The 27,235-nt window shown below is 42.4% G+C and overlaps 1 protein-coding gene across 1 annotated transcript; it reads right to left on the reverse strand.

Annotated features, from left to right (window-relative positions):
- Positions 1–14,346: 14,346 nt before the first annotated feature.
- ACTR5 (actin related protein 5) lies at positions 14,347–27,222 on the reverse strand. Its single transcript, XM_081196245.1, has 9 exons — positions 26,618–27,222; positions 25,558–25,787; positions 24,549–24,718; positions 22,884–23,101; positions 22,405–22,587; positions 18,999–19,121; positions 17,080–17,219; positions 16,182–16,314; positions 14,347–14,929 (listed from the first exon to the last, which is right to left on the reverse strand). The coding sequence occupies exons 1-9, from the start codon at positions 26,999–27,001 to the stop codon at positions 14,672–14,674; spliced, it is 1,839 nt and encodes a 612-aa protein (XP_081052371.1). The 5' UTR covers positions 27,002–27,222; the 3' UTR covers positions 14,347–14,671.
- Between the last annotated feature and the right edge of the window lie 13 nt (positions 27,223–27,235).

Genomic DNA, 27,235 nt, shown 5'->3' on the forward strand with positions numbered 1-27,235 from the left:
AGTATGGCAACATAAAGGAGATATTACAGATATATTTGTAGGTATGAAATGGGAGACTGCAACACAAAAGGATGTTGTCCTGTAGTGCCATGTGACATGAGGTTTTTTGTTTCTGTTTTGTGTATCTTCGTACATTACCTTGACAAACATGGGCCTTGTCGGTGGCTGCTCCCAGACTTTGAAACTCCCTCCCTAAAGATGCAAGACTGGCTCCCTCCTTGTTGTCCTTCCACTGGCAGCTGAATTCTTTATTGTTCAAACAGGCTTTGGGGAACTGACTACTTTTAAGGAAAGGGCTGGTGCCCTGCTGTTTTTATTGTGATTATGTGTATGGTTGTAATATATTTTAGATACATATATAGTTTTAATTCTATCAATGTTTAACTGTTTTTAAATGATTGTTTTCAAGGAAAGGGTCAGGGTATAAACAAATAAAAAGGTAGGTGGTCCATAAATTAAACAAACAAATGGGAATAAATCCATGAGGCTGAAGAAGGCCCCCAATTTCAGCTTTACGAGCTGCAGAATTTACATTCCTTTGCTGGAAAATTAGGACTTGTCATAGAAGAAAAGAGAAAAAGAAGCAATCAGCAACTGAGACAGAGGTACAGACTAGGCGACACAACCCTTTAAAAGTCAGAAATTGCTGCTTAGGGAAAGTGGTAGAGGGAGTTTAAGTAAAATAAGGCAGCAAAGGCTAGTTTGCCGCCCTGAACAATATAAACTTGTTCAAGCACATTGTTCAGACATTACAATGCAAAATTAAATTCCAGAGTTGAGCCGGGGAGATATAGAAGCCTGGTAGAAAGGCACCGAAAACATTTTTAAAAGAGATCTATTGGGCCTGATCCAATAAAAGTTAATCACTTTTAAATCCCATCGATTTCAATAGAAGAGATTTAAGCAATCTCTTTTTGAAAATCAATAGACTTTAAAGTGATTAACGTCTGGCTGGATAACCTCCATTTTTCACTTAAGACCTACAAATGATTTCCTCTAACAGCAGCAGAGTTTGTTTTCTGTACAAACTTGCATGGCTGCCCAGTCCTGTTAAGATGGGAGGAAAAATGTGTATAAACTGTTTGGTTTTACTTCTCAGCTCGCCATGCTGTCTGTTTCAGTTACCTCTTCAAGCATGAAACAGCAGAATGACATGAGAGGTTTAGAAGAGATGATATGAAAGATATAGGGTTGTATTTAACAAATTTTTACTTATAGTAGGCCCATTGGAATTAATGGTCCAAACTTAGTCATGTTCATTAATTTCCTCTGAGTAAATTTCAGCTGGATGCCACCCATATAATGCTAAGAATTTTGAGCGCATCTAGTTAAACCCACTGGTCAATACAGGAATCTTGCAACTGCAGCATTCCTGACAGATGGTTGTCCAGTCTCTGCTTAAATACATCCAACAAAAGAGAGCACACAATCTCGTCTGCTGTTGAATAGCTCTCAGCATTAGGAAGTCTCTCCCTATGGTAAGATACATTTACAGATGACACAACCTTGATGGCAGAAAGTGAGGAGGAATTAAAAAACATTTTAATGAGGGTGAAAGAGGAGAGTGCAAAATATGGTCTGAAGCTCAACATCAAAAAAACGAAGATCATGGCCACTGGGCCCATCACCTCCTGGAAAATAGAAGGGGAAGAAATGGAGGCAGTGAGAGATTTTACTTTCTTGGGCTCCATTATCACTGCAGATGGTGACAGCAGTCACAAAATTAAAAGACCCCTGCTTCTTGGGAGAAAGGCGATGGCAAACCTAGACAGCATCTTAAAAAGCAGAGACATCACCTTGCCAACAAAGGTCTGTATAGTAAAAGCTATGGTTTTCCCAGTAGTGATGTATGGAAGTAAGAGCCGGAACATAAAGAAGGCTGATCGTCGAAGAATTGATGCTTTTGAATTATGGTGCTGGAGGAGACTCTTGAGAGTCCCATGGACTGCAAGAAGATCAAACCTATCCATTCTGAAGGAAATCAGCCCTGAGTGCTCACTGGAAGAACAGATCGTGAAGCTGAGGCTCCAATACTTTGGCCACCTCATGAGAAGAGAAGACTCCCTGGAAAAGACCCTGATGTTGGGAAAGATGGAGGGCACAAGGAGAAGGGGACGACAGAGGACGAGATGGTTGGATAGTGTTATCGAAGCTACCAGCATGAGTTTGGCCAAACTGCGGGAGGCAGTGGAAGACAGGAGTGCCTGGCATGCTCTGGTCCATGGGGTCATGAAGAGTCGGACACGACTAAATGACTAAACAAGAACAACAACAATGTAGTTGAAATCAGTTTCCTTGCCATTTCTACTCATTGGTTTTTGTCAGGCCCTCTGCAGTAGCAGAGAACAAAACCCACTCCATCTTCTGCATGACAGCCCTTCAGATATTTGAAGACTGCTCCCCTTAATCTTCCTTTCTACAAGCTGTGTCTGTCACCTGAAATTTTCAGTATTCCAAAGTTGGCTCAGCCTCAGTCTATCATCTAGATGCGTGCACAATTGTTCTGAAGATGTAGACATTGCGTTGTAGAGCGCTTTCTTTCAGAGCAGTCATTTTCAGCCTCTAGCTTGAGGGAAACCCCTTCCACATCAGTTTGGCAGGTGAGCAACCTCTGCCACAGGATTTTGGGATGTGTGATGGAATGACCAAGTGGGCAAAATGCCTAATGGGGGGAAAGTTATAAGGTTATGGCAGAAAGCATATAAAACCCCCATCTTGCTGAAGATAAGCAGATCTGCATCTGGTCAGTGCCTGGACTGGGAAGCACATATACACTGCTTTGGGTTCAATAGTGGAAAACTAACATCTGATATCACCCAGTATCAAAGCTATGGTTTATGTTTTGCCTATCTTCTAGAAAGAGATGTCAGGCAGTAGGCCTCAGACTATGCAGTTACTGAGGAATGCAGTGGTTTACTTTGGAGTTGATCCCAGCTTGCTCCAAAGAAATGTTACTTAGCAATTTAGTTGTTAGCACTGAATATATATGCAGAATTGTCAGATCTACTTGGTTTCCATTTGAACCTACCTAATTCAATTACCCTTCCGAATAAACTGGTCAGCATATGACATCAAGGCATGTGTGTGCACCCAGAGACAGCATTTTAGGCGGCACTCCTGCACATACTTTCGCTTGAGTAAATCTCATTGAACTCAATGGGGCTTACTTCTAAATACAGTGGTGCCCCGCAAGACGAATGCCTCGCAAGACGGAAAACTCGCTAGACGAAAGAGTTTTCCGTTTTGGAGGTGCTTCGCAAAACGAATCTCCTATGGGCTTGCTTCGCAAGACGAAAATGTCTTGCGAGTTCCTGCGGGGTTTCCCCCCCTTTTCTAAGCCGCTAAGCCGCTTATCAGCTGATCCGATAAGCTGATAAGCCGCTAAAAGCCGCTAAAAGCCGCTAATAGCGCTAATCCGCTAATCCGTCAATGGGCTTGCTTCGCAAGACGAAAAAACCGCTAGACGAAGAGAATCACAGAACGGATTCTTTTCGTCTTGCGAGGCACCACTGTACAGTGGTGCCCCGCAAGTCGAATGCCTCGCAAGACGAAAAACTCGCTAGACGAAAGGGTTTTTCGGGTTTTGCGTTGCTTCGCTAGACGATTTTCCCTATGGGCTTGCTTCGCAAGACGAAAACATCTTGCGAGTTTGTTCGCTTTTTTCTTAAAGCCGCTTGAAGAGGCGCAGTTGTGACGGACCGTGCTTTGCAAGACGAAAAACATCGCAAGACGAAAAGACTCGCGGAATGAATTAATTTCGTCTTGCGAGGCACCACTGTAGACGTTTATAGGATTGTATTGCTAGAGCTGGGTTCAGTGAAGCTAGATAACACTTTACAGACCACTTTGGAGACAGAGAAATGAACTCATTGTTCATTTTTAATGGCTTTTACCTCAGATGAGCATACTTCCTGCTTTCATAGCAAAAGGCGTCAAAACTGCATTAAAATCAAGTGCTTAAGGGCATGTTTTCTATTTTTAAAATGTATTCTTTGTCTTTCAAGCACATAATCAGGCAGCTGTTTTTCTTTGTTCAGACTTCTAATCCAACACTATGCTTGGAACAGGTTATGGTTTGAGTTGAAATATTTTAATCGATCAGCTAGATTTATCGATTTAACAATTTTAAGATTCCACTTAGCTTTGCCTCTGGCTCTACACTACCCACCTTTTATTAGCCCCTGTATTTTAAAATTTCATGGTTTTTTCTTGGAAAACAGCAGAGGACAATGAAGACAGCTGCAAATGCAAAAGGATTATACAGACAACTAGTTTTGGTGGTGATCAAGGCACACTTGCAAGCATTTGCATGACTCATACAAGCATTTTGCCTCTGTTGTAGGGAAAAGAGGTTACACAAATTGCAGTTGCTGGTGGAACTGTACACTTTAATAAAAAAAAATGTGTATTTCTACTAATATGCCTGGTTGTTGCTGTTTTAACTGTCCTGGACATAGTGCCCACAACCATCAATGTAATATGAGATGTTTCCCTCATGCCTTCATAGTTGCTAAAATACTGCTTTTTTATTATTAGATTCTGAGAAAGGTTAGCTCAGCTCCGAAAAAACTGCATAGGGACTTGCATGGTCCTTTTGCAATAAGGGAAGGTGAGACTGCTATTTCTGCTCTGAAATAATGTATAGTACTGAGATATTTATCTTAAGTGGGAGTTTTTTCCCTCTGAAGAATGTGTATCCTAAAAAGAAAAGGACACTCGAAGGAAGAAGAGTGGAAGAAAAAGGCACACATGATGGAGTACATTTGACAATCCATGCTGAATTGTTAACAGCTTGGGCCAGGCAATATGCTTTTGCTGTTTTCTTGCTTGGATGAAAATGGTAGAACTTCCCAGAGGACTTTTTTGCCACTAATCCAAGGACCTTTTTTTCTGCAGTCCCAGGGCAAGTGGAGGTTGGAGCAGAGTTTGGGGTGGTGGGGCAGTACATAGAATTGGCCTCTCTAGAGAGACAGTGATCTTTGAATGGCAAGGATATCACATGTGATGAGAATGGCAAGGATATCACATGTGATGAGAAGATGGAGGTGAGGCTGTAGAAATCAGGGAGTTCATTCCTGACTGGCTTGGGTGCGCCAGCTGATTTCCACGAGAAACTAGCTGATGTGCCTGAACCCTGCAGAAATCAGGACTGAACTCCCTGCGCAACAGCTGATATGTGGAGAGTTCAATCCTGCTTTGGCAGTATCTCCTATTGAAGTTGGCAAGCCAGGATGGGGAAATAGAGATCTGGCCCAACAGGGTTCCCCAGAGTTCTAAACAAAAGGCAAGTAGATCTCAGAAAACTGAAGTCTACTTACCCCTTCCCTCTGTAACAATCCACTACGTTGCAAACACTTGGATCTCTGTTTATTGTTTAGAGAGCCAGTGTGGTGTAGTGGTTAAGAGCGGTAGATTCGTAATCTGGGGAACCGGGTTCGCGCCTCCGCTCCTCCACATGCAGCTGCTGGGTGACCTTGGGCCAGTCACACTTCTCTGAAGTCTCTCAGCCCCACTCACCTCACAGAGTGTTTGTTGTGGGGGAGGAAGGGAAAGGAGATTGTTAGCCGCTTTGAGACTCCTTAGGGTAGTGATAAAGCGGGATATCAAATCCAAACTCTTCTTCTTCTTCTTCTTCTTTATTGTTAATCAAAAGCAAGTTATTTTGAACCCAAAACGATGCTTCCCCTCTCCATCTAATTTCAGAAGCCTCAGAACATCTTCATTTTAACCTCAAGTGGTGCGTTGTAGCATGGTTCCTGGAGAGAACTTAATGAGCTGTTTGTTTAGCGGTAATAGGTATTAATCATGCAGTTGTCTGGCTACCACAGAGATAATTTCTCCCCTGAACACATCCTGCCACAATAGCTTCTAACAGGAATCTATCAAAATAAAAGCAATGGCAAATTGCAGCACTGGCAGGGCACACTCTTGCATCTGGGCAGTATCTGGAACCCTGACTCTATAACTTGAGATTCTATAGCATCACATTATTACCCGTATTTTTCGCTCTATAACACGCACCCGACCATAACACGCACATAGTTTTTAGAGGAGGAAAACAAGAAAAAAAATATTCTAAATGAAACAGTGGATGTATGATTTTTGTGGTTCATGCTGTGGCCACAGACATGTGATCTGATGGTGAATTTGGGGTGACCCAGTGCAAAAATCCTGAGGATCCATGTGGATCCGTGCTTTGTAACCACATTTTAAGTGGGGAGGGAAGGAAAAGCACTCAAGGGACAAGGAGCACGCGTGGGGTGTGTGGAGAAGGATGCTGCTAATAATGCAGAACAGGGGTTTAAGGGGAGAAGGAGCACACATGGGGTGGGTGGAGAAGGATGCTGCTAATAATGAAGAAGAGGGGTATAAGTGGAGAAGGAGCACGCATGGGGTGGGTGGAGAAGGATGCTGCTAATAATGAAGAAGAGGGGTATAAGTGGAGAAGGCTCCTCTCCTCTCCCGCTTTGCTCCTTTAAAGAAGCAGGCTCTCTGTCCCTCTCTCCTCCCCACTCAGCGGCTCTTCTCCCGCTTTGCTGTTTCAAAGCGAGCCCCGGAGGAGGGAAGGGGAACCATGGATCCTCTGCTCACGACTGCAGCAGATCCCCCCCCCGCCACCCGTAGGCATTCCCTCCATAACACGCACAGACATTTCCCCTTACTTTCTAGGAGGAAAAAAGTGAGTGTTATGGTGCAAAAAATACGGTATATGGATCACCACAGGTAAAGTATGAGCCTATAGTGTGACCCACTTCTCCCACCTCCATTTACCTTGCAGTGGGGATAGTGAATCCAGCTCCTATGCTACACACGCTTAGCTAAAAACAGTTGGGCTTACTTCTGCATTAACATGTATATGTTTGCAGTTGCTTCGTGTGGTCATCAGGCAGGGCCCTGAAGCCGCATTCCCAACCTCTTGATCCCAAGACTGCAATGAGTATTATACCTCTCCGTATACTTTCAAGCATTTATTTTTGGCATAAAGACAAAAAAATTGCTTTTTGATGTGTCTGCATACATGCATGAACACTATCAAGAATGTGACTGCCACAGCTAGCACTATGTTCTACGTTTTTTCTGCACACTTCCAGAATCATTGCATGCACGCAATCTGCTCATTAAGGGTGTAGACCAGTGGTTCCCATTTAGGGGTCCAGAGATCCCTGGAGGTCCGAAGAACACACCCAGGGGGTCTACAGCCCCATCCCTTGCCTCCCCCCTTCAACTATTTTTTTTGTCATTTTTGCATGGTAATATCACAAATTTTATGGTCTGTCTTTTACTATACCAAAAATCCTTTGCTTATTCGAGGCTACCCCACATTTTGTTCAAAAAATTGCTTTGCAGAGGCAACTACCATAGTTATCAAAATTTTCAAAAGTAGGGGGTCTGTGGCTTGGATTTTGAAAAATATATGTAATTAGCTAACTGGGAATCACTGGTTTAGACTACAAGGTGTGGTGGGGGCATTCAAGGTAATGTTTTATTTAAATCTACAACCTGACTTCCTTCTCTTAGCAAAGGCCGAAACGTCAAACCCTGCTCACAGACCTTATGTTTATTGCCACTCAGAAGCCATTGGGGAAGGTGACTCAGAAGCAAAGAAACTTGCATTACCTCCGTATCTTTTTGAGCACTGTAGAAAACAGAATCATAAAAAATAGGTGGCTTGCGGTGCCGTGCTGGAGAAAAAGAGGTGCATGGTAGAATTAGAATGCTAGTGTGACATTGGCTTCATGGAAGTTAGGTGTAACTCCAGCCTGGATCTTACAAATGCTGGCCATAGCTGTTACCTGGAAGAAAACCTGCAAAGCCCCAAGAATTACAACTGGGGATTTTTTTGAAGGCATTCAAAACTTAGAATAATCATCCTATCCAGGTTGCTAATGGGACTCAACACACACATTATCAGATGTACTTGCAGCTTCTAACAGTCCAATCCTATGCTTGTTTATGCTGCATTTTTCCACTATGTGGAATCTAATGGGTGTCACTTCGCTGATGGAAGGCATCTGTTAGCTAAAAAAGGAGGTGTGCAAGCTTTCAGCAATTACCCCCATTCCCTGCAACCTCTCTCAAAAACTGCTCCAGACGCAATCCTTTGGAGTAGATTTTGGGAGGGGGTGCAGGGGGAGGAATTGCTGAAAATTTCCTCCATCCCTGTTCTGCCAGTTGCTTTCCATCATCAGAAAGACACCCAGTGAACGCTACCCAATAAGTTGAATAAGACAACCTCCAGCGTGCATGAGTAGGACTGAACCCAACACACAGCACTGCTAGCAATTTATGAGTATCTCAGTTTGTAGCTCAGATTTACGAGTTGTTCCCTCTGACTCCTAAGTCACATATTACACAGACTAATTCTGCCTAATATTAGACAGACGCAGGAACCCCCTTGTGTAAAAAAGAAAAAAAAGGTGGAATTGGCATATTGCTTGTAAGATCAACAGTATAATTCATTCCAAAACAAGACCTGCAAATGGCACCATCAATCAATGCAGCTGTTTCCAGATGTTTTCTGAATACTACTCCTAGGTATTCCTCGACTTGTATTTTAAAATCATTGTAAGGAACCATCTGGAAGATGTATGAAAACTTGCTTCTTTGTACCATAAGAAAAACCAGACTCAAAAAGTGATTTTTTGAGAAAGCCCTTACTCGTACTCATGCCAGAGTCTTCTGCCAAGGGCTATTTTCTTACAACATTCATCTATCCATTCTTAAAGAACACATACACAGAGACAGCTTCACAGAATATCAGGATCTTCTCTCAAACATTTGGGCAAAGGCAGCTCTTTCAGAGTTCAGGAGGAAGTTGAAAGACTTGTTCCAAAGTACACACAACATAAAAATTAATTTTTAAAACATTTTAAAAATGTGTGTTGATAATCACCCCCCCAAAAAAATTAACATGTTTATACAAGGCAGTCACTGCTTTTATGGCAGCAGTAAAATGTGCACTTTATGTATTTGCACCTCATTTATGTGCACTTTATTTTTTATTGTGTAAACACTAACACTAGCTCACAGGGTACAATAGTTGCTTGTGAGAGCCATTTCCAAAGATTAATCTACACGTGGCCTGAGAACATGAGGGGTGTGTGCACTTCTCTTCCTAACCAAGAGGGGAAATGGCCTGCCTCCTTCCATTTGGATGCAGAACAAAATGTCCCAGGGGCCCTTGACCTCCTCTCAAGACCTCTTATGATATACGGCACTGTTCTCAAGCAAAATCCGTCTCCGAGCCTCTAGCAGACGCATGAGTGACCTAGAAACAGGAATGTGTGTCAATTCCCAAGGTAATAAATGACTTGGAAAGGAGTGCAGAAACGTCGATCTCCTTTTGCCAGGCAATCGCTCGAGAGAGAGTGTGCCATTAACCCTGCCAAACCAGTGAACGTCTAACATAGGTGAACTAGTGTGGTGCTTAGTGAAGCTCAAATGGAACACTTGTACACAACAGCACACATCAGTTTTCTGAGGGCTGTTATGGTGGAAGAAAAAACTGTGTTTGGTGAAGATTAGTCAGATTAGAGGACAATCAGGGACAGATTTAGCTTTGATGAGGCCCTAAGCTACTGAAGGTAATGGGGCCTTTTATATGTCCTTTGTCAACAACAAATTGTCACTGTTTTTTTGTGTTGATAAAATGGGGGGGGGGATTTAGATCCTCCTTTCCCCTGCATCTCAATTCCTAGTTGCACTCATTAGAAGCTGTTTTTAACACTTTAAAATAACTGCCAGACTCCTGCTATATATATATATAGTTGTATAACATGTAGCTTGGCCACAAGTTCAGTTATTCATGGATCAAAAGTATGCGGTTGCCTAAAAACACAGATGCGGCATATTAATTAAACAGCCAAGCCAGTGAAAAGGTATGTAAGGAACTGTAGCAACCAGTAATGATTTAAGAGATAATAGGTTCTGTTTTCCACAGGACCTGAGCTTTAGGGAAAGTCTAGGTTCTGCTTCTACATCATAGGCAAAAACTAACCTCTGTGGCTGTCTCTGGTAGTTGGACTGCATGTTTCATAAAGGAGATAAACACAGATTAAAGGTAAAGGGACTCCTGACCCTTAGGTCCAGTCGCGGATGACTCTGGGGTTGCGGTGCTCATCTCGCTTTACTGGCCGAGGGAGCCGGCATACAGCTTCCGGGTCATATGGCCAGCATGACTAAGCTGCTTCTGGCAAACCAGAGCAGCGCACGAAAACGCCGTTCACCTTCACACTGGAGCAGTACCTATTTATCTACTTGCACTTTTTGGCATGCTTTCAAACTGCTAGGTTGGCAAAAGCAGGGACCAAGCAACGGGCGCTCACCCCGTCGCAGGGATTCGAACCGCTAACCTTCTGATCGGCAAGCCCTAGGCTCTGTGGTTTAACCCACAGCGCCACACGCATCCCAATAAACACAGATTAGTGTAATTAAATTAATAGGCCATAAGGGTAGAAATCACCCCATGCAAGGACATAAGCTGGAACCAGGCTATCTTCGTAATAGTAACCACATATAGAAATCTCATTTGGTCACTAGATGGTGTGTGCAAAAGGGAATATATGCTCACACACTTATCTGAGAGAAAGTGTATTTGAATCTTTTGATCACTACTGTATGTTTAACTCTAACAGCCACTCCCAAGGAGTACCTGCCAAAAAGTCAAGACCTATTAACATAAATGGATTCTTTGTGCGAAAAGACTGATACTGATGCACTGCAAAGATATGACTGCACTTGCAACTTATGAAAGGATTGCTTATAGACAGAGACGTTGCATGAACAAGTATAATGATACATGAAAAGCATTTATACAAAATATGGTAGGGGATAGATAAACAATAATACTTATACATTAGATAAGTATATATGGAATTGTAAGTGTTAACTTTTATAATGCAATAAGTTACCTTTTATTTTATTTTTATTTTCATCAATTAAACTGTTTCATCATTTAAACTTTGCTTATTAGATTTACATACCACCCCTCATCAAGAGGGTGGTTCATCATCATCTTGTTCAAAACTAGTCACATATTGCAGGCACAGCATCAACCCCCTAGACTAGAATTACCACCACCCACCCACCCACCCAGCAAAATAAAATAATACAAAATTAAAAAATGATTGCTGATTTTCTTCTTTATGTGCTTGGCCATGCAAAGTGCCAAAGGTAAGCAAATGGAGAGAGACTTCTACTACCCATTTCAACAATGGGCTTAGTAGTTGTAGTAGTAATATCCCTTCTTTAATCCCAATCTCCATCCTTTGTCAGAAGTAAATAGGTACACTTGTTTCCTGTCAAGATCTGCTTGTTGCAGCAAGAAAACCAGCAAATGATACGTGACATTGACCTGCTATTCTGGTTAACATCAACTTTTAAAAATCAAAACATAACAAAATACTAGGTTGTAAATTGGTTTAACTAAATTGCAAACTCCAGTTAACACTGGTGATGTGACTTACAGCTGCTTCTAAGTATGTTTACTCACACAGGAGAACTGCTCGGTTAAATGGGACCCTTTTCCTGGGAGAGTGCTCAGGACTGCAGCCCTAGTTTCTACTGTGTTGTGTCCTTCATAAGACTTTACAAACTTGAACATATTTATTCCACTCCCCTGCTGTTGATTTTAACATTTTCCACTTGGCAAACATTAATTTTCTTTTGTCTGGGGGCAGCTGAAATCAACACGTCTCTTGTTATTTCCTTGTCATTACTTCCTGGTACACTTAATTGACCCATTATTGTGGTTAATGGTAGAGTTCTGGGAATGACGTTTTGAAGCTAAAGTGCTGTTAGAAAGCTTGCCAAAGGAGCAGGGCAAAACAAAAATAGTACTACCTGATTATTCCTGCTTTATCTTTGCAATTTAAAGTCAAGGTACAATCCTGCCCGTTAAAATCAGCAGGACGTTTGCCACTGATTTAGTGGGAGATTAGATTCTTAATCTTTTGTCAAGGCAAGACAAAAACAAAAAAACAATCATTTTGAAGATAAACTGTGTGGTGGCCAAATTTGGGGCACAAACAACTTGCAAGCAGTCAGCTGCACAAAGTTGCTGCTTCAATATGCCTAAGTAGAGTATTAAAATAAGGGTTGGACTTTTCTAAGCAAGTTTCTAAATGTCATCACTTTGAGGCTAAAAATGAACACATGCAGGCAACATGAACAAAATGCTTGTGCCTTCAGAGTGCAGAATTGTTGCATCTTGTGTGTTTAACCTCAGGATTTTGTATATTCCACAATTCTGAACATGGTCCAGGTCACATAATTCTGTAGATTTTAACCATTCAATGAGGAATAATGAAGTTTACAATAATCTGGTTTCATTACCTTTCAGAGACATGTGTGGTTCAAAGACAATCACTGTCTTACATTAACACAGAAGCACTGTGTACCTAAGAACTGGAAAGAAATGTGCGTGTCTGTCTCTCCAGCAATGGTCACAGTCTTATCTGCAGCACTGCATTCAGTTCTAGATACTGCCATCTTGAAAAGTTAAATCGCATTCCAAGAATGACATAGGCAAAGCAAGAAAGATACAGGATGCTTGAAACCTAACCACCTAAGAGTTGCCTTGATAATCTACTTCTGCAGCCTTGAGGGCCTCAATTGCCCTGACTGTGGCCTGGGGCCAAAAGTGACAGACTTGCACAAACCAAGCAGACTCTGTAAGACAGCTAATGCTTGCCAACTGCCTATAAATGGACTCCCTATTATGGATCACCTGTGCTCAGGCACAACATTACATAAAAGTATTATGTCTTACATCTGAGCTGAAGGAGTGTGGAATCTTTTTCTTAGTCAGGAAACACAAATGGAAATCTCATTCAGCAGCAAGGAAATACGTAAGTTGGGATGCATATTAATAAAAAAGCAGTAAACTACAAAGTTTACAGATTCATTTCATAAGTTATTTAGAAGAATTTTAAGAAGACAGCCTAATGGCTATTCTAAGGCAAATGTACATGATGCCGAGAAGCTAGTGTTGATGTATTTGCAATTGGCAAATTGGACTGAAAGGCAGGGTGTTGTCTATGTTGTAAGAATCCGGATCATTAAGACTTTACTGAGGATGATATTACATATACAACACACATTTGGTTGTTGTATATGAAGTGATCAACGTACATTTCTTCAGATAGGTTATTTGTGGCCATTCGGCTGCTTTTCTTTTTCATTGTTGGAAAACCTACTTAAGTTTGTGAACTTCCCAGTGTTCTACATTGAGAACTATACATCCCAGCTTATGCTTTTTCACCTTGTTCTGAGAACTTGAAAGTTTCCCACCTTGAGAAAACTATGGCATTAACTTTTTGCTATACCTTAATGAGTGTTTGAGGGCACATCAGCAGCCAAATGCATTTAGATGTAATAAATAAAATAGCATCTGCAGCTGGATGTGGCCTACCCAAGCTAACCCTGAACTAGCCCTTATACAAGAATTTAGGCACCACTTAATGACAAATTATCTCCAGTTTCTGTGATAAGTGCAATCTCGGATCAGTTCCTTGCAGACTAAAGTTCTCTTTTACCTGGACAGTACTACAATAACTGACAGTTGAAAATTGGGCCATAATTTGGGCTAATTGCTTTCCCTATTTTCTCTCCTTGTTAAAGAGTTACAGTTTTTCCTTAATTCGCAGTTGTGTGCCTGATTAATAGAGCCGATGTTCAAGCATACAGGGATACATTCATTTAGAAGAGAATCTGTGTGGCACTATGACAGGCTAAAACAATGGCTGCTTAATATAAGCAAGAGTAATGAACAAAGGCTTTGTTCTCCTTGGCATGCAGGGGGTCACTAACCAATGCAGCCATGTTCAATTAGCAATTCATCACTAATGTAGGATGCCCTAACTGAACCAAATATGGCGTTTTCTCTTTCTACCAACACCAGTGTTTGCCTCCCTTATGTAATAAATGTTTCATAAACTGATGCATTGCTGACCCTTCTCGTTTTACAAACGTGTGTCAGAATAAACTTCTGAAACTATACTGTGGGTTTTCCCCCCTTTAGCTATTGAACAAAAGAAATGAAAAGTCCACAACCATCTGAACAGATAACTAGAATAAGAAACAAAACCCCAAATCTCAATTTCAGCAAAGATTTGTTCCTTCAAACTACCTTCTTCCTTTGGGTAAAGGCTCCCCCTCCTGGATTAACATTGCTACTGATGTATCTGACGAAGCAAGCTCACATTCACCAAAGCTTGAAATAAACACTTTGGTCCATATTGGCATAATGTAGTTTTCATAGTTTTTGTTGCAGCAGACGAATATGGCTACCTCTCTGGAAATCAGTCCTGTGGTATGTTAGGAACATTTGACACTGATCAACATGGGGAGGGGAAAACCCAAAAGACTTTATTTACATTGCCAGCAGATTTTTACAGCATAGTCTATTAATATAAAACACATGATATGTTAGCCTCAATGAGGCCAATATTTCTTTTGCATTTTTTACACCAAAAACTGGTGAAGAGCCTGCAATTCTTCCATGGCAACCATGGATAAAACACACAATTGATCGCTGCACAAGCTGAGGTGCCCGGAAATGTTGAACTTAAACTTGCACCTGGTTTTGCAGGATGGCAGCTGCCTTGCAGTCCTGAAAAGCTTTACACAGGTTGTGTCTATTTTGCAATTACATACCATTGCAGCCTGCATACTATGCTTGCTCAGAGACATTGTTTGCGGCGGTTCCCGGCGCTTTGCTGGATGCTGGAGTTTCAGCTGCCCGCGGAGCCTGCTTTGGGAGACGGATGGGCACATAAACGTTGGAAGTACAGTGCTCCTTAAGGTATTCTCCACCCTTTTCTTCATAATCTTTCCTTGTAATCCAGCCTTCATCGCGGTTCATGTACTCCAGGGCCCACTCTCGAGCTCCATACCATGCATCTAAAACAGGATTGGAAGCAAGATGCACCTGGATGGCAGCAAGACAATAAAGGGATCTGTTTAGTGGAAGTCAAAGGCCACAGAACAAGAATGGCAACACACAAAGCTACATGGTGCAAACATCTGACAATCCTATTTGGTGTGAAACAACCTGTTCCTTAAGGTTACCTTCTGAGGCTGTGCTCTGGATGGCCCTGACCTCTGATGCTGGCAACGTAACAACCAGAGCGAAGGTCTTTTCTATTCTGCTAGCTCTTGTATAGAACGCATTCCCCAGAAAGGTTTGCTGGGTGTCAGTTCTTCTTTCTTAGACACCAATCTAAAATGCTTTTCTTTTCCTCAAGTCTTTAAGGAATGCTTTTTTTGCTTTTTGGATTTAACATTTTCATATTCTATGGTCTGCCCCTTGCAATGCATTCTCAGAACTTGTTCCTTTGATCATTTGTAAACTGCCTTGTATGCTGAAAAACGGGAAGGAGGGTTACCTTTATAAAGACACAAAGCAGAATGCAGCAACCATGTCCCCCGTTTGTTGTTCTACTGCCAGAATATGAAAGCCAAAAGCTTCCTCTTAGCCAGCATCCTGTTCCTCAGTGATGAACCAAGAAAGTACTCAAACAAAGCAGGGCTATCAGTAGCTCTCCCACACTGTTGCTTCCCAACAAGCAAATTCGAGGTCATACAGTCCCTGAACATGAAGGTTCAAGTGCTGGACAATATTTTTGCCTGGGTGGCGCTGTGGGTTAAACTACAGAGCCTAGGACTTGCTGATCAGAAGGTCAGCGGTTCGAATCCCCATGATGGGGTGAGCTCCAGTTGCTTGGTCCCTGCTTCTGCCAACCTAGCAGCTTGAAAGCATGTCAAAGTGCAAGTAGATAAATAGGTACCGCTCCGGCGGGAAGGTAAACGGTGTTTCTGTGCGCTGCTGTGGTTCGCCAGAAGTGGCTTAGTCATGCTGGCCACATGACCCGGAAGCTGTACGCCGGCTCCCTCGGCCATTAAAGCGAGATGTGCGCTGCAACCCTAGAGTTGACCACGACTGGACCTAATGGTCAGGGGTCCCTTTACCTTTACCATACTTTATGCTGCCCAGCATGGTTACCAATGTATTCTATAAATTTACGTCCCTCTTTAAGCTTGCTGCCCAATTCAGCAGATTTTTTACATCAGTTCAAATGCCCCCCTCAGCTTCACATGTGCAATAAAGTTTGGTCATCGTTGCCATGTACAGTATTTGGATGTTGCATGTAGCCATTGCATTGCTAAAGCCAATACTACACCTGAAAAGACGACTGGAATGGTCTCATTTCAAGCAGCTCCTTGTAGATTCTGGCTTTCATTCCAGGATACATCATGTTCCCACCAGTAAGGAAGACATTCTGGACAAGTTTTTCCTGCTGCTCTTTAGGATACCTGAAGAAATAAAACTCCCTTAACAGATTCATAGTGCTTCTAGCTGACTGGGATCGAGGACAGAGAATGAAAGGTAAAATTTGTTTGTTGTTCTGCCCTCTTTTGCCTCTGGCCCCACCCACCACTGGCATATGGCCCTCAGAAGGTGGCCCAGAAAAGAATGTGGCCCCCGGACTGAAAAACATTCCCCACCCCTGTGCTAAGGGTGGATGGGAAGGGTAAATCCCTGTAGTGGTAGAGGCCGATTTAATGTTTAAACTTTTTCAAGGATTAAAGCACAAATCTGATTTTAGTTTGTTCCAATTCAAAAGATCCTTCCAGTAAAAAGCTCCTCTCTTCAGACTGCCTGTTAATTTAAATTTTAACAGTGAGACACAGGGGGACTGTGTGTGTACATGGCTTTCAAATGTGTCTCTCAACCATCTTCTTTTATATAATTTGTGCCCTGCATCATGCACTATGTTCAAGGCAGCTAACAAAATGTATAATCACACAATGCCTTATTTAATGTGGTGGCATCCCCCATAATCTTGCAAAACTGAGGGTTTTTTATATAAAAAAAGTGAGGAGACTAATTATTTGGGTTCTACAGGAGAAAAAACAAGTACTCTCTGAACAGTGACAGCTTATTCTTAAATACACAGAGGCTGCAATGCTACCCACATTTACCTAAGAGTACCATTTAATTCAACTAGGCTTATTTCCATATACACATGTACAGGATTGCACTGTCATTTAAATAGGAGTTCACTTTTGAAAACTAACCTGTCCAGGACAAACTGTATGGTTTCTGCCATCCCAGCCTGCTCTTCTCCTATTAAGGATGGCTGGAAGATAATTTCAGGAACCCGGATTCTTTCTGTGCCAATAAAGAGCTGGTGATACTCTGCCAGGTTAAACATGGGCTGTAAAAATATCAGAGTCAGAAATGTACTGCTATTTGTCAGAACCTTTTATGTAATGCTCAACATTTTATTGAAAATATGTTGTAAATATGAATTAAGCTCTATCACCACCAGAATCTGTATTGTCTGCCCTCATCCAGAGAGAGATTTCAACTTTTCAACACATTCTGTTATGAGATGTTATAGTTAGTTGCAGCAGCAGGTGAGATGAGATAGCATAAGATACTTTATCAGCTGGGACTGAAAGCCTTTTGGCTTCTCCCCTCCCAGAACCATTTTGGCTTCTCCCCTCCCAAAACCATTTCCCACAACCACGCTACCTGGTCATTAAACATTTGCGTAACTTTTCAAAGAATTAGTTCCTGAATTTACTTCCCCAGTTCTTTTCCTATGCCTTGTTCCTTTTGTACTGCGTTTACTAGATTGTAAGCCCTCAGGCATGGACTCATATTTTTAATGTTTGGTGTAGTATCTAGAAAACGTTAGGTGCTTACAGTTTACATGATGTCTGCCATGTGAGATATAACTGGTATAAACTGTGATCAAAGTGACAGCAGATACTCTTGGGGAGTATTCCTATTGCTACAAGCATTTTTGGGGAGGGGAAATTAACACTTCTCCTGTAGGTCAACCATATGTATGTATACTTGAAAGCACGTTTCACAGAGTTACTCCCAAATATACACAAAATTACAGCCATGGATTGAAGTCAATGGGATTTGGTAGTCACTGTCTGAAACATGAGTTTACAATCTTCATTTTTCAATGCCATGGGTTTAAGTTATTATTGACAAGGGATAGATCCTCTTCCACGGACTTACTCAGTGAGGCCAGGGTTCAAAATCCATGCCCAGGGTAGCTGACTGAATGCAAAAATTGTTGTTGTTGTTGTTTAGTTGTGTCCGACTCTTCATGCATAGCTGTCAACATTTCCCTTTTTTAAAGGGAAATTCCCTTATTCCGAATAGGATTCCTTGCAAGAAAACGGAAAAGTTGACAGCTATGCTCTTCGTGACCCAATGGACCAGAGCACGCCAGGCACTCCTGTCTTCCACTGCCTCCCACAGTTTGGTCAAACTCATGTTAGTAGCTTCGAGAACACTGTCCAACCATCTCGTCCTCTGTCGTCCCCTTCTCCTTGTGCCCTCCATCTTTCCCAACATCAGGGTCTTTTCCAGGGAGTCTTCTCTTCTCATGAGGTGGCCAAAATATTGGAGTCTCAGCTTCAAGATCTGTCCTTCAGAATGGATAGGTTTGATCTTCTTGCAGTCCATGGGGCTCTCAAGAGTCTCCTCCAGCACCATAATTCAAAAGCATCAATTCTTCGGCGATCAGCCTTCTTTATGGTCCAGCTCTCACTTCCATACATCACTACTGGGAAAACCATAGCTTTAACTATACGGACCTTTGACGGCAAGGTGATGTCTCTGCTTTTTAAGATGCTGCCTAGGTTTGTCCTTGCTTTTCTCCCAAAAAGCAGACATCTTTTAATTTCATGACTGCTGTCACCATCTGCAGTGATCATGGAACCTAAGAAAGTAAAATCTCTCACTGCCTCCATTTCTTCCCCTTCTATTTGCCAGGAGGTGATGGGACCAGTGGCCATGATCTTCGTTTTTTTGATGTTGAGCTTCAGACCATATTTTGGGCTCTCCTCTTTCACCCTCATTAAAATGTTATTTAATTCCTCCTCACTTTCTGCCATCAAGGTTGTGCAAAACCTTGCAAAAATATATACCGTAAAGTAGACTAAGAGACAGGATGTGTATAAAGACAAACCTGTACTGTAGTAACTGGCTTTTCAACTTCGGGTTGCTCCTCAGCAAATAAGGGCTCAAATTCATTCATGCTTTCTACGTCTTCCATTGATTGTTCACTGCCCATTGGATCCAGATCAGGCATCTTGAAAACAAAAGAGACCACAGGTTCTTATATTAAAACAGGGAAGCCACAGAAGCTGGCTTGCCAATGCCAAGGTCTAAAAGCAGTTATGACCAGAATGAACAAGCCTTTCCTGCTGGCTGAATGCCAGCTATGCAGTTCTAAGATGATGCAATTAATCATAAAGTCCCACCAAATTCAAGGGGGCTACTAAATGTGCTTGGGAGTACAGCCTTAGTAAACATTTCTCCCCCTCAATTTTATTGTTTTATCTTTTTGTAAACTGCTTTGAGGGGGTTTTCTTTTATAATAATAATAATAATAATAATAATAATAATAATAATAATAATAATAATAATAATAATAATAATAATAATTTATTATTTATACTCCGCCCACCTGGCTGAGTTTCCCCAGCCACTCTGGGCGGCTCCCAATCGAGTGTTAAAAACAATACAGCATTAAATATTAAAAACTTCCCTAAACAGGGCTGCCTTCAGATGTCTTTTAAAAATAGGATAGCTGCTTATTTCCTTGACATCTGATGGGAGGGCGTTCCACAGGGTGGGCGCCACTACCGAGAAGGCCCTCTGTCTGGTTTCCTGTAACCTCACTCTTGCAATGAAGGAACCACCAGAAGGCCCTCGGCGCTGGATCTCAGAGTCTGGGCTGAACGATGGGGGTGGAGATGCTCCTTCAGGTATACAGGACTAAGGCCGTTTAGGGCTTTAAAGGTCAGCACCAACACTTAGAATTGTGCTCAGAAACGTACTGGGAGCCAGTGCAGATCTCTCAGGACCGGTGTTATGTGTATAAATTTTATGAGATAATAAAATCAAGCAATATATTTATATACATCCAATTAGTTTAACACAGTTATCCACTTTTTTAAAACCCTCTGTTCAGAAGCATACCTAATCCACATAAATATATAATTGACACCAAAAGACTAGAGTAAGTTTAAATGTTCAGGGTGGCACAAACTTGGGTACATTTAAGACTCATCAACAGGTTTATGAAGTATTTTTGTCTGTTCATGTGAAGCTGGTAAACCAATATTTGCTGTCTAAATAAGTGGATTGTAAATAGTAGAAAATTGCTACTTTCAGGCAGCAAAGTTCAGTGAAAGTAAGTATTATGCCAGAAGGGGCAACAAAGACCAGGCTGCTAAAATGACTGAATCAGGATGCCTCCATAGCTCTTGCCAGTGCTGGCTGAATATTTTTTTAAAAAAACTATTTACTGAGTGAGGTTTCAAACCTGAGATAGGCTACTTTACTTAGAGCTGTGATGCTAAGCAATTGGGGTTTGGGAATTTCATGCCAAGAATTTGGTTTTGCCAGCTGTAAACCAAAAAAGGCTATTTTTGAATTTAGCAAATATGAGAAAGTTTACAGAACTTATAAATAAAGGCTTACATAACGATAAAGATTAAACATTTTTCTGCATGGAAGTAAAAATGTATCCTCAAATAACTCTTGCTTAGAAGATGTCACTGATTTCAGTCCATGGTTCTCCTTTGCCCTACGCATCCTAGACAAATGCTCATGAAAACAAAGCCATTACACGACCAGTATTCATTTTCATAGTTTATGGAAATTGTCAGGGAACTGACATCGGAGCGAGAGGCGAAGGGGAGGCTCCCAGATGATGCTGGCGAAGGACCCAGCAGCAGGGGGAGAAACACCTCAGTAGAGGGGGAAGCCAATCAGCGCAACACCAGGGATAAAGGGGGGCAGACGGGGGAATTGGAGAGAGGGCTCCAGGACTCTTCACTGGACATCAGTGAGGAGAGCCCAGGTCCTCCGCTACCCACGCCTTCCCTGCGCAGAAGACTCCCGCGCAGTGAGAGGAGGAGGAGACTGGGTGTCAAACAACTTTTATGTTGGAAGAGGTTCAAGAAACGCCCACTGACAGATTCTGCCAGTGACTGAGGCAGCCACGATGAGAAGGGGCTGTGCAGTCAGAAAGGTTTAACAAGGCAAATTAACCGAGAAAGGCACCAGCTTACGCACGAGTAACTCATACTCATTACAGAAATCATAGGCTCAGAATGTGGTATGCAATGCCAACAGCTTTCAATTAACTTTCACACACCCTTTTCTATCATTCCCCTCATACTTGACATTAACGTTTCACCAGTTTCATTACTTTATGACCCATGATCAGGGCATTTTTTGGTGCCGGAACTCAGTTCTGGTGAGTTCTGGCTGAAAAAAGCCCTGCCCATGATATTGGTAAGTGGCTCAGTCAATAGGCATCTTCACTTTTGAGATGAGTAGTTTGGAGCAATACATAGTTGCTTCAAATGTATCCAGAAGAGGATACATTTTAGTAAAAAAAAAACCCACCTCATCTTATACACTGAAAAGTAGGATATATTCTTGGCATCCACCCAATTCTGATATGTGAAGCTGACCCTAATTTCATACTCCATTTTTCAACTTTTTTTGTAACAGGGCACGAGAAATGCTCAAGAAAGATGCCAAATGCCAAGGAGGAACCTTTGCATAATTCCAACTTGAATATCCACCATTTTCCTATCCTCAACCTCCAATAGGCCATATTTTTAAATTTAAAACAGGCTATGGTCTGTCTCAGGAGTGCTCAAAACAAATGGCAGCTCAGTTTTCTGCAAGGAGATGAGGCTACTAAGCTCCGAGAACAGCAAATATGACCATAGCCTCACAGAGTTCTTGGGGGAAGATTTTCCTCCATGTTTTTATATTTTGCATTTCTGCATACCTCGAGATACACCACGGCCCACTCCTACTTCTCAGCAGCTTCACTGGAAAGTGGAATGGCTCCTGTTCAGTCTTTGATGTCCTTCTTTCATGCCAGCCATGTCCTTCTTCAATACACTTTGTTCCTCTGCACCCATCCATTTCCCATTTTCTTCCCTAGACACTAAGCATTCTGTGACCCCAGACCATGCTCAGTCCTCATTGGGCAATTTTCTTTTCATAGGTGGAGAGGACTCTTTAAGCTCCCCCCCCCCGCCCCACCAACTATCTTTTTCTACTTCTGCAACCCTTTGGACTCTCTCAAGCAATGCAATACTTCCCTTTTGTTTCTCAGTGACCCTATTTTTGCTGCAGTCCTGTTGGCACTCACCAACTGAGATCACTATGACGCAGACGGATGGTGATGGATGGCAAGACAAAAAGGAGACAGCTGCAGGAGAATATAGCAATAGACAACTTGCAGGAAGTTGTAACACAGTCAATAAAATACAGTCTTAGAACTGTTTTGCATATACTTATGGCTATGTGCTGACAGAATCAATGCAACCTCGCTGCAGTACCTCTGGCTTGCTATCAACAACGTCCACTTCAACGCTCACTTCTGCCTGTAGGATTTTCTGCTTGGTTTGCTCAATGGCCATACTCAGCTTATGAATGTAAGACTGAAGTTCCTCAGCAGAGTCCATGTTGAGTTCCATCAAGCCTTTGTGAAACTGATCCATATGACCTTCCTCCAGCAGTTCCTGCACACAAGACACAATACCATGTGATTTCTATTGGCTGCAATATAACTAAGGGGAATATCGCAGAAAAGCCCAGGGCGGGGAAACATTTCCAAATGAGCAAAAAACTTGCCCTTATTTTCTGGCAACTATGTGGTATCTGCAATTCTCTCACTGAGATGATATCAAAGTGATCCCATGACATGAAGCATTTTCCCCAAGAATGAAATCTGGTATTTTCATATCATGTTCTCCTGCCATCAGCTTCTCCTTTTCAACTTCCCCAAAGCTGCATCTCAAACATTGTGCAGGGTTACCTGAACATAAAGCAGTCTGTCCAACCTCTCTTGATCAAGCTGCAGCTTTTCCTCTCTTCGGCGAGCATTGAGCTCCTGGAGCCGCCGAAGTTGTTGCTGCCGCCTCTCCTGCTTCTCTTCAGATGTGAGGGTGCTCCCCAGCAGCTTATTTGAAAAGGGCAGCTGCATCTTATGCACATGGTTCTCATAATATTCAGGTGACCTCCACTTCTGCATTTCTGCTCAGAGGTTTCAGAAGCACAATAATGAGTTTTGCAGGCACAACTCTACAGGGTCTCTGCGCTGCTAAACAAATGCCTTTGGCAAGTTTGGATATTTGGAAATTACAGGGAAAGCCATCTGATAATCTATAACAAAATGTTATCTTAAAAAAAAATGTTGTGAGCCACCTTGGGAGGTTAACTCTCAAAGGTAGCTTATAAACAATGAAACAAACAACCTGCACTATTACTGTTCTTGTTTACTTTTCAAATTGAAACTGCTATTGTCTGTTAGATGCACATATTTTTCCCAACAGTTTTGCACCAAGTAGGAGGAGACATGAACGAAAAGGAAAGGAGCAAAAGGTACTCCGGTCCCAGACACTTGTTCCAAGGAGAGTAGCTATGCTTCAGAAGACTGTAAAAGGCAAAAGATTTATATGATCTGAAGAGAAACCAGAGAAGAATGAGCAAGTAAAATCCCAAGAGCCAACTCTCCCTAATGCAAACCTAGGGGGAGAAAGTGTGCAAATGACATGATGCAATGTGACTTGCTGACAGTCTGGAGTAGGATGGAGAATAGGCATACAGTCTTTTATTGTGTCTGCCAAATGGACCTCCTAAAACCAGTTGCCGACCAGATTCAACAAGGTAATTCAGCCCCTTTAATACACTTTATTATTTATAAGTGCACATAATAAATAAGTTTGCTCAAAGCAATCTGCATCACTAGATACTGCTTGGGACAAGCTGCTGCATCTGAGGGATTATTCACCATACAAAAGCTTAATAAAGTAAAATCAGGTTAACTTTCCAGCACTGACCATAGCTCACATTAGTATTTTAGGATATGAATGATTTAGGTTCCAAATATCTGAAAGATTGCCTCCATCCCACCAACCTTCTTAGATGTTCAGATCTGCAGAGAGGACGCCCATGATAGTCTCACCACTCTCATAAGTAAAGAGGATGGTGGCCCTGTGAGGGGTGCAGCTGTTCACTGTTCAGATTTTGCTGTATGCTAAAGATGCATGACTTTACCCTTTGACAATTAAGGTATTTTGTTTGGTGGGACCTACCTCTTTTCTTGAATGCATACGGTTCCTATTATCGCAATAGTTGTCATTGTTATTATAACTGCATTATTTTATTGTTGGACCTTATGTTGAAGGGTGTCTAATCAATCTTATAAATTAAGTTTTACATCTGCAATATACTTAATGTTAACCATGTTTTTAAAGCAGGTTTGCAAATCAAATCCGGACTCAGGTTTAAAACTAACCATGACTAGCATTTTAACATTTACAATATTTTCATATCTCTTTAGCAATATAAATTTACTTCTTAAGATTTTTTTCTCCTGGGATTGCCAGAACCTTAAGAGAAAAAAATATTTTTTACCAAACCATGAGGGAATAGTATGTAACTTTAAAGCTGCAAGACAGCCATTAATAGCAATGCTTACCATCCTTATAATCTTCTGCAACATAGCTGTGCTCATGCAGTATTTCCTCTACACGGCTGAGAGTAATGGCAGCAAAATGCCCAGGATATTTTAGCTGCAGGAGACGCTGAAGGTACAGAGCAGCCTGGCACCCTCCAATATTTATACGCTTACAGTTTCGAGCATCCAACCTACCAATCCATAGAAACAAAGTAAATGTGTGTTGGTACACAATATAGGAATGGTTCATTAAGTTCTTTCTACTAGAGTTCTCAATAGCAGGTTATCATCTAAGTTAAAAAAAAAAAAAATGCCAGAATTCTGAGCAGCTTAAAACAAATGCTCTAACATAATTCAGTGTCCATGTTTTAGATATACATTTCCACACTTTATTATTAAATTTATATGTCACCCTTCCTCCCAAAGAAGCAGAGAAAACCCATACCAATTCATATAGCAACTCTCTTCTGTTGCCTTCAGGAAATATTCATGCAGCACAAGTAAAAACTATTTTCTCGGAACCAGGGATGGCCCACTAGTTACTGCATAAGAGAGTTCACACAGAGGGCAACTGAGGGGACAACAACCACCCTATGACTATAAACTATAAACCTAACTAAGCAGAACTAAGGTACTAGCATCTACGTATTCTAGCAACTTCTCGCATACAGGATTAGTAAAAGTCAGACACCAAATCAATGGATCAATTGCAGTAGTAAAGATGACAAACAAAATGAAAGACAGCTGCACAGATTCATTTTCCCAACACCTTTCAAAAACATTTTTATAAAGGGAGCATAAACATTAATTTGATAAAGATGCTCTTTCAGAACATGTTGGCAACACCAAACTATGCAGCTGCCTTTGTTATATAAATTGATGGTCAACTTTAGAAGCAGAACTTCACAGTATTTTAAAGTATCAAGCAAAAAACTGAATTGCATCCAACTAAATTTTACTAAGAGTTGACCCACTGATAAGTTAGTAATGTCCACTAATGCTTGGATACAGTTTATTGCAGCCAACTCACCGGCCATCCAAGACTGGCAAAATATGTGTACATTGATATCCAGAGGAAACTATGAGACCACTGCAAGGCCAGCCCTGCCTCTTGTTGTGATATAAACTGTACAAACTGTCCACGCCATAAGAAACCTTGGGAACTTGGTAACATTCAAACAGGAGCTCCGACATCATTTGTCTTGAATAGAGAGGGTTGCAGACCGCTTCAGTGACAACAACTGGGTGGTCAACACAGCCCTGTAATGAAATGGCAAGCAATGAAGACCTGGTTAAAACTGTTTACCTAGGTAGGTTTGAAAGTTATTTAAAGAGCTACACAAGAAAACAGAGTCTGGAAGCTGTGGGTTGGACTAGATGACTCTCAGGAGCCCCTTCCAACTCTACAGCTTGATGATCTATGAATCCTGAGAGGCAGTGACTGGCAGGCCAGTCATCAGCATCTGGCGGAAGCAGGCTGGGTACCGCTGTACTGATGAAACGGAACTATACACGTTGAGTAGCACATGCACAAACTCATGGGCAGGTCCGTTGGTCAGAGTCTGGTGCTGATCATGTCACAGTTGCAGGTTTGATCCCAGAAATGGGACAGCTGCATATTCCTGCATTGCATGGGGTTTGGACTAGATCAGTGGTTCCCAACCTTTTTTTTGACCATGCCCCACCTAAGCATCTCTAAAAATCCTGATTCCCCCCCCCCCACCAGTGACATATAATTCTTATTATTCAAAAAGGGAACTAATGATTGCTGAATGTTACTTTGTTTGATGTAGAACGCTTATTTTAAAGTTATGTTTTATTATCACATTTTTGTATTGCGTTAGACTGTTACAAGGTGTCCGCTCTTTGTTTCTTCACCTTGTAAACCGCCTTGGGTATTGTAAGATAGAAAGACGGTATGCAAATTAAAAGTGATGATGATATGAGGCCCCTAGAACCATAAGAAATGCAAATAATAATAATAATGATGTTAATAACTTATTCTCGAATTGCCCTTAAAAATCAAATCCCCCCCCCCACCTATGGGGCGTGTATCCCACGCTGGGAACCACGGTACTAGATGGCGATACCTGCGAGGCGACCCCGAGGCGCTGGAAGCCGTGGTCGAAGAGCAGCTCCTGCAGCTCCATCTGCACCGGCACGTTGCGGTCGAAGGGCGAGCGCAGCAGCCAGCGGAGGGGCTCGGGGCTGCCCAGGTCGTTGCCCACCTGAGTCTCGGGGCCGGCCCCTCCGCGCGCCCCGCGGCTGCGCGCCACCAGCGACCGGAATTGGAGCAGAGGCTCGCTGGGCACCTCGGAGGCCCGGCAGGCCCAGCCCAGGCGCAGCTGGAAGGAGCCGTTGTCCAGCACCAAGGGAGCCGGAGAAGGCACGCGCACGGCCGGGCTCGGCTCCAGCGCCGGGTCCGGGTCCCAGCGGACGTCGCGGAAGGGGAACACCCCTCCGGCCTCCTCCATCGCTCGTCCGGCACGCGTACGGAGGGGGTGGATGGGGGGACGCCGTTCCGTCGGACCTGCCTCGGCTGCTTCCGTTCCCTTTGCCGGCTGGAAACCAGAGCGGCGTTTTCGAGGTTCCGCTCTTCAGACGGGCCCCCATAACGAAAAGTGGGGTTTCCTCGCTCCGTCGCTCAAATATACACACGTATTTGGAGTATTTATACCGTGCAACACGTTTCTTAGCATTCAAGGTGC

Source organism: Podarcis bocagei, assembly GCF_964188305.1.
Source record: "Podarcis bocagei genome assembly, chromosome: 5".
NCBI lineage: Eukaryota > Metazoa > Chordata > Lepidosauria > Squamata > Lacertidae > Podarcis > Podarcis bocagei.